Source organism: Hydra vulgaris, chromosome 05 (assembly GCF_038396675.1).
Source record: "Hydra vulgaris chromosome 05, alternate assembly HydraT2T_AEP".
Taxonomy (NCBI): Eukaryota; Metazoa; Cnidaria; class Hydrozoa; order Anthoathecata; family Hydridae; genus Hydra; species Hydra vulgaris.
The window spans coordinates 36,651,256-36,660,000 of NC_088924.1; the positions used below are offsets into that span (position 1 = coordinate 36,651,256).

General features: G+C 28.3%; 1 protein-coding gene across 1 annotated transcript in view; it reads left to right on the forward strand.

Moving 5' to 3' along the window:
* Nucleotides 1-417: 417 nt before the first annotated feature.
* LOC100206935 (crk-like protein) overlaps nucleotides 418-8,745 on the forward strand; it is a 40,603-nt gene continuing 32,275 nt past the window's right edge. Inside the window, exons 1-2 of the mRNA XM_065798064.1 lie at nucleotides 418-523; nucleotides 8,642-8,745. The exon at nucleotides 8,642-8,745 is cut by the window's right edge and continues 16 nt beyond it. Coding sequence (XP_065654136.1) covers nucleotides 498-523; nucleotides 8,642-8,745 — 130 coding nt within the window. The 5' untranslated portion in view covers nucleotides 418-497. The remainder of the gene's footprint in view (nucleotides 524-8,641) is intronic.

Genomic DNA, 8,745 nt, shown 5'->3' on the forward strand with positions numbered 1-8,745 from the left:
ATACATACATACATACATACATATATACATACATACACTTTCAAGATGTCACTAATAATTCAAATGTTTAACTAGTTTATCTTTGTAAAGTATAAAAACTTTTTTCTGTTTTTAGAGTAGTTGTAAAGGAATCATAAAAATATGTAAAAATTCTCAGAGGTTAATTATTGAATTAGGATCTCTTTTACATATTACAGAGTCATTAGAAAAAAAAGCTAATCTAAGTAACATCTAGAACAAGTCTAGTCACTGGTTCAAATATAAAAACTAGATTTAAACTTGAACAAATATTATATTATTTGTAGTTATAAATAAAATTTGCAATTTGTATTGTATTTATAATTATATATAAAATTTAATTATAAATAAATTTGTAAACATTAAATTAGTTTTTGTAATAAAGTTTTACCATTTTCTGTTTTTTGTTTAGTGTGTGTATATTACAAATATTTACTAGTAATGAGGGATGGCAGCTGATATATCAATTATTGTTTAATATGGCTGATCGTTTGTTTATGTATAGGTTAGTGTAATATAAACTTTTTAAATATAGGATGAAAAATTAACTAAAGTCAGTCTTTCATTGTAAATTAGAATTTTTACATTAAATTGTAATTTAATTAATTAGTTAAAAAAATTATTATAATAAATGAAATTAAAAAAGAAACATGTAGTTTCAGGATCTTCTTTTTTTGAGGTCATTTTGATCTCAAAAATATGAAATTTTTAAAGCTGCAGCTTAGGTTTCAGCAGTATTTTTTTATAATTTTTATACCTACCGAAATTAAAACAGAAGTTTTTTTGGAGACATTTTTTATAATTTATTAATAATATATTTATAAGCTGTTTGCATAGTTTTGATTGTTGTCACTTTTCTGTGAATTGAGAGAATTAAAAAAAAAAGAAGAAACAAAAGAAGTATTTTATAAAAATCTAAATTTAAGAGCCATTTTCTGAGAAAATCAGGCGATGCTCAAAAGTGATATCCTTCAATCACACTTAATTTTTAATATTGTAATGTTGATAGGGTAAAAAAGAGCCCTCTAAAAAATTTTTTTCGCAATATTTGTAGTTCTTGAGTTCCTTGGAAAGTCATTATTGGGATTTTGTAATTTTTAAACTAAAATTAAAGGCAATGAGACAACTGTATGCTAAGTTTCTTTTTATATTAAAGAAGTATATTCAGAAATTTCATTAAAAAAATCAAAAAAAATGAGGCAATTGCTTTCTTAGTTTAAAAACCATAAGCTGAAACCACACATTTTTGAATTTGGGGCCTACCTTAAATACATTTATCTCAAAACAGTTTTTGGAAAGCGTATCCTATTGTAATTTTAATGGTTTAAAAAAATTGAGAGGGTAGTGCTTACATGTAACTGTCAAAAATGTTTTAAGTATTGTTTAAAAATATGCCATTATGAGAAATGGGAAAGGTCCCAAAATTGAATATACATATTTTTTATAACTCCATAATACAAAAAGTCTTATAATTAAAAAAAAAACAAAAAACGGGGGTAATATCGCATTATTTAAATAACATTATTTCAAAATGATGCTAAATCTGATTTTTTTTTTAGTTTATATGATTGTAAATATGTAAACACTTTTAACATGATGTTTATTGAACGTTTATAATTATTTTTAAACATTACTTCTTTAATTACAGTTATTTAGTTTGGTTTCTTGAGCATTTTGCTGTTTACTTCTGATTTATTCAGAACAGAATGGCGATGTCGGATCGAGCTCGGGCGCCATTATTTTTTTATAAAATTGCCTGGACCAATATTAACTGACTCAAACTATGTTCAACAAGCATCAGGATAAAATTTGTTTACATGTCTATAATTATATAAATTAAAAAAAAAATCAGAATTAGCATTGTTTTGCTTAACGTTATTTCAACGACGCAATATCACTTTCAATATATTACTTTTCTAAGATTTTTTTTTTTTTTGCATTAAAAAAATGGTAATTTAGAGTAATTGAAAATCTAATTAGTTTGAATTAGTTGTGCTATGTAATTAAACTAAAACAAGTGCTGTCATTATCAAAGAATTAGTTACGACACAATTAGTTAAGACACAACTGATTTTGATTTTGAGCTGTAAAAAGTTTTACTTTCTGGAGAACAGGTTGAAGGAGCTACATCTACTGGTAACAACTTAACAGAAGCACTCCAAAGCAACCCTTTTTTTGTTTCAGATGAAGAATAAAAAAAATATCTAACCTTATAAATTTAGAAAAGTAGTCTATAACAATTACATTGATTTTTCCATGCAAGTTATATGTCTGATCCTACTTTACTGTATGTCAGGAATGTCATGTTGAATGATTCTTTCCTTTTTGTTGTTATTACGGTATTTAAGGCATTTTTGGCAATTGAGTATTAGTTTATCAATGTCACTTGTAAGTCCTGGCCAATAAACAGCATTTCGAGCTCTAGTTTTTGTCTTTTTGGTGCCAAGGTGTGATAAATGAAGCTGTCTTAATATGAGAGGTCTCTACCAGTTGGTGTGACTATTTTATTTTCTTTTAGAACTATGCTAAGTGTAAGTTGTTTCTGATGGTCTTTTCTTCACTGCGAAACATTTGTTGGTTTCAAATAACAGGCTACATAACTCGAGTCAACCATGAGTTATGTAGTTTGTTATTTGAGAGAGCACAGGGTCAAGTTTACTGTTGTGCTGCAATTGCTTTAGTCTATCTATTGATATTGGCAAATTTTGAACTAAAGTGTGGACCATAATGTTGCGACCTGTCACCCATAGGTATATTGATTGAAATGTTCACAAACATAAACTATTGCTGAAAGTTCTTTCTCTATCTGGGCATATCTCTGTTCTGCTATGGTTAAACTACGAGAAGTATAGCTGGTTGGATGACCTTATATAATACAGGTTCCTAATCCAGGAGATGCGTCTACCTGAATCTGGACATCTTTTGATGCGTCGAAGAATGAAAGTACAAGAAAGAACCTTTTTAATTTTTTCCATAGCACTGGTATGTTCATGGTTCTATGACCAATGTCTTTTTTAAGCAGCTGGCGGAGTAGAGCTGTTATCTCTGACATACTTGGGATGAATTGTCGCAGATAGTTGACCATTCCTAAGAGCCGATAAAAATCTGCTTGACATGTAGGCAATAGGTATGCAGATATGGCTTTAGATTTTTCAGGAACAATTCTTATGCCTTCATGGGTGATTATGTTGCCAATATACTTGACCTCAGATACTTGAAATTGTATTTTTTAAAAATTGAATCTGATGTTTCTCTCATGAGCTCGTTGTAGAATTTGTTAGAAAATTGTATCATGCTCTGCATCTATTTTAGCTGCAATAATCAAGTCATCGTGGATAGCCAGAACATTAGGGATATCACCAAAGTTAAGTTCAATCATCTCCTGTGCAGCATCCGATCCAAAAGAGCTAAACAAGTCTTAAAACAGACTTGTTTAGCTCTTTTGGATCAATACATAATCTTAAGGATCCATCTTTTTTCTCTATGATGACCATTGAGTGTACCCAAGGTGTCGGTTTTGAAATTTTCAAGGTAACTGTGGCTTTTACTAGATAGTCAAGTGTGCTTTTAAGTTTAGGTAGGACAGTCATTGGTACTTTCCTTGGTTCATGGATGACTGGGACTGCATTTTTAGCAACTCCGATATGATAGTTTCCTTTAACTAAACCAATGCTGGTAAAAATGTCACCATAATGTTTTAAAATGTTAGCTTTATCAATTTCAACATCATTAATGTTTAGTATTTCAAGAGATTCGCATGAACTTAGACCAAGAAGTGATTTTACATCAGAAAGAGATACAACAAAAAATTGGCACACTTGTAAAATGTTATTCTATTTAACAGTCAGGTTGCAAGTTCCTAGTACAGGAATATTGTTTCCACGATATGATTTTAGTCTAGTTATTGTTTTTTTGAGAGGAGGTCTTCCAGGAATAAAGTTGTAGACGTTGTATAGAATGATGTTACATTGGGCTCCAGTATCTAATTTAGATGTTATATTTTTGTTATTGACTGTAATATTTGTTAATAAATTCCATTGGTACTGCAACATGATGAATATATAAGTCTTCAACATTGAGGTTGACTTCATTTTGATCAACTTGGTCTACACGATTAGTATTAAAGCGATTAGTTTTAGATCTGCATACTCTAGCAAAATGGTTTAGTTTTCTACATGCTGTGCACTATAGGCCATATGCTGGGCAAAACGAAGAGTATGTTGTGATCCACAGTAATAGCAAGATTTTTGTAAAGGTCTATCAATCTTTAGGGAGTTAAAATTAGTTCTGTTTCCTTGTTTGTTTATAGAATCTGCTGGATTGTATTTTCGAAGGCTTTTAATTGGGTTTTCGATGTTTCATATGCTCTCATAAAATTGATTGTTTTTTCTAGAGTGAGCTCAGTGTCTCGAAGTAGTCGTTCTTTGGCAGCTTTAGAGTCGATACTACAGACTATTCTGTCACGTATTAGGCTTTATTGGAGAGTTCCAAACTTGCATGTTTTATCTTTGTTTCGTAAATCAATCAAGAAGTCAGTAAATAGTCTGCTGTCTTGCATACATGTATTGAATAAATAGCGTTCATAAGTTATGTTTTTTTTTCGGGCTGAAATAACATTCAAATTTTTGAACTGAAGGTGTTAAAATCGTTTTCTTCGACTGTGAAAATAAATGTATCATATACTCTTAAAGCGTCTTTGCCAATCATATGAAGGAAAATGGCACATTTAATATCTTCAATTTTGTGATTGACTCCTGAAACTATTTTATAAAGATTATCTCTACTTCCATTTTATCCAGTTTTCTAAAACATTGTCATTTAAATTCATGGCCTCTAATGGTCTAAGTTGTTCCATTTTATTTTAAACACAGGTTTACTTCTGGTACCATTTAATATTCTGAGGATAATATTAGATAAAGAATTGAATACAACATTAAGTTCAGCTGATGTAGATGAATTTTATGATATTAAATTTGCTGAAGAAGAAATCATTGGTTATAAAAAAACATTTAATGTGTGATTATTTACACAAAAAAATCAAAATTTTTTGCTTTTAAAACCCTCTATGAAGAATCTGGATTTTGGTTAAGTTACCATTGCCAAAAAATTCTACTATCCTTGCAGTATAAAAAAGGTACATTATTTTCATTCAGTTTGAAAATAAACACCTTTCAAGCATAAATCGATCATTTTGATTGTGTTTTTAAAATTTAAATAAAGGTTGCTTTTGTCATATGAGAATCCAAAATTTTAAATGTTTTTCAAAATATCTTAATAAAAATCATTACTCTTATTAGGTTGTCAGTGATGTTTAAATGGTGAGCTGTTTAAAATAAAGTTCTGGAGTCAAAAATCATTTTAATTGGTCAGCTTTTTGTGATGTTATAAAGTGAAATCATTTATGAAATTCTACCACCATTTCATTTAAAACAGCACAAAGACTATAAGCTTGTAGAAATAAGAGTTTAAAAAAGTCTAAAATGAATTTCAAGTAACAATGCAATAAAATTTCAAATAATAAAAGTAAACAACGTAAAAATTCAAGTAATAAAAGTAAACAATATATATGGATCAGGGGTGGCAAGAGCCTTCATGCCAACTGGGACAGTAACCCTGGTGGCTTTTTTTTTAGAATCTTCATTTTATTAGGCGTTCCTTGGATATATATTGCCCTCAAACTTTCCCTTTCACAATTTTTTGCAAAACATTCTCATTTGACATAAGCATGAATGTCAAATGAGAATGAAAAATTGCGGTGATTGGAGCCTGGGAACCAAAATAGCCCAAAAAGATCACCCCCCCATATCCCAAATGTCAGGACAATGAGTAGTTATATTAATATTTTTTTACTACCTTATACTAAATTTAAATTCATTGACAGGTTTTATTACCATTTAGAGTTCAAAAGTTATGATCATATAAAATTTAAAAACCCCTCATTTTAGAATGAATGGAAATGTTATATGGTTACATCTTCGAACACTAAAAGATTATTAAATGAAATTTTAAACCTGTCAATAAACTTTTTTAAATTTATTTTATTAACTTAATAAATTTATGTCTTCTTCTTGCTCTAGCAATAATATAATTTTTCTATATTTTTGTACATTTTTAAATGTTGAAATAAACTAAACTAAAAACTAATTATGGGAGAATGGGGCACCATGGTACATAAGATATGATGAAAGATTGTAATTGTAAAAGCATTTTAAGAGTTATGACAACCACTCTCATCAAAATCACTTATATCAATTAAAGTTATTAGGCCTGGGGCCTGAGGGAACTGTAAGGAGTCAAGTTTTTTTTTATGACAAAGCAACATAATAGTTTTTAAAGTTTTTAAAGTTTGCTAAGTTTAGCAACTTTAAAAATTAGAAAACTACCTTGAGGATGTTAATCAATGTTCCTATCAGTAAACATTTTGTAAACTACAATCCGTAGGCTCTTTACTTCATTAAAAAAAACTATTAAAAAAATAATTTGATGCTAAACATAAAGCAATTGCTTTTTATTAGCAAGTTTGAGGTACCTTGTACAGCATTTGTGGGGGACCTAAAACTGTAGAATAGTACTCCATTGTGTCATAAACAATTCTAAAAACCATTATTGTCTCACAAGTTTAACCTGTTATATTTTGATAATAATTAAATTTAAATTTTTAGGTGTAAACTTATTCTATAAATTAAACCAATTGTTAAAAAAAAAAAGGCCTATTAAAAAAATTGTTACGAGACTAAAACCAAAAGTGTATTATGATGCCTACCACAATTTATTGCAAAATATTCTTATTTGACACAAGCTTGAAAAGTGCTTAAGTTTAGAGTTTTCATAGTGCTTGAAAGTGTGTTTTCTAATGCATCAAAAAATCTTATTTATGCCACTGACTCAAACAATGACATATTAAATTAAGACAAACAATTTATTTATCATAGTGCTTGAAAGTGTGTTTTCTAATGCATCAAAAAATCTTATTTATGCCACTGACTCAAACAATGACATATTAAATTAAGACAAACAATTTATTGAGTTATTTTGCTGTGTTTTTTCAAAAATATATACATTCAATCTTGGGACCTTTCCTATTTCTTATAATGGCATATTTTTGAATGCTTCTTAAATTTTTTTTGGAGAGTTTGACGACTCATAAGTATTTAAGCACCACCTCCTCAATTTTTTTAAACCATTAAAATTACAATAGGATGCACTTTCTTAAAATGATAAGATACCTTAGGGGAACATTTTATGTTTGTAATAAATGTATTTAAAGTAGGCCCCAAATAAAAAATGTGTGATTTCAGCTTATGATTTTTTGACTAAGAAAGGGTTTTCCTCAGTTTTTTTGATTTTTTTTTTTTTTTGAAAGTTCTACATAAACCTCCTTAATATAAAAAGAAACTTAGGATATAGTTGCAGGCCTTGTTACGAGATTTCGCTGCGTAGCAAAAACGCGTAACGCATTTCTAAGTAACTCAACTCATCAAATATATTTTGCATCGTTAGAAGTTATATTGGGTCTTTTCAAGTACCGCATTGTAATTAAAGTTATTTTATTAACGCGTTAAAAATCATACAAACAGTTTGTTTTTTTCTCACTATAACAAAAGTTACAAATAAAATCAAAGTTCTTATTTAAAAAATCATTTTTATTATTTTTTTCAAATATGAACTAAATTTTATTTTGAAAATAATATTTTTTTCATGAAACGTAAAATAATGTTTGTTGATTTTCTTACGATTTTACAGTTGGTTTTTGGTTATTTTATTAACTGTTAATAAATTTTTTCTTATTTAATATGTGAACTCATTTTAATGTTTTTAAACAAGAAAGAGTTTTTTTTTGTTGTTTATCAGTTACCGATTAACATATTCGTGATCATAATTTATTTTCATAAATTAAACGAACGTCATTAAAACTTTACGTTATTGAATTAACAATAAACAAAATATGTTATTAATAAAATATTTACATCAAAATAAATCGTGCATTTTTTAAACTATTATGACTAAAAATAAATTTTTTATTTAAAAGAAATTTATATATTTAATTCCTTAAAATAAAACTTAAAACACTTAATTTTTTTTAACTAATTTTTAACAACAACAAAAAAATTATTTAACAAACTGTTTCTTTAACAAAAAATCTATTAGTTTACAATTGCGGTTAAATACTTACGACTTTATTTCTTCTGAATAAACGTCACGTTAACGACAATCAAAAGATAATTTAAATATTCTAAAAGATATAAGTTTTTGCGTAGCGCAAAACTGCTGAACGCGTAGGCAAATCGCCTTTTCGCAAGCAAAATGCGAGCTGCGTAACGCTTCTTAACAAGGCCTGTAGTTGTCTCTTTGCCTTTAATTTTAGTCTAAAAATCCCAATATCCCAATAATGACTTTCCAAGTGTTAAAAGGTCAAAAGTTTGACCTATAACTCAGAAGCTACAAATATTTAGAAAAAATTTTTTTACAGGGTTCTTTTTTACCCTATTAGCATTACAAGATAAAAATTCAGCGTGATTAAAGAATATCACTTTTAAGCCACTTTTGCTTGGTTTTCTTAGAAAACAGCTCTTAAAATAAGGAAGTGTAATTTTAAATACATTTCAGTTGTATTTATTTATAGCTGGTATCATGGTGATATTACCAGACCAGCATGTGAAAGCATTCTTATGGCCCAAAAGCCTGGATTATTTCTTGTTCGAGACAGCTCTAGTTGTAAGGGAGGAT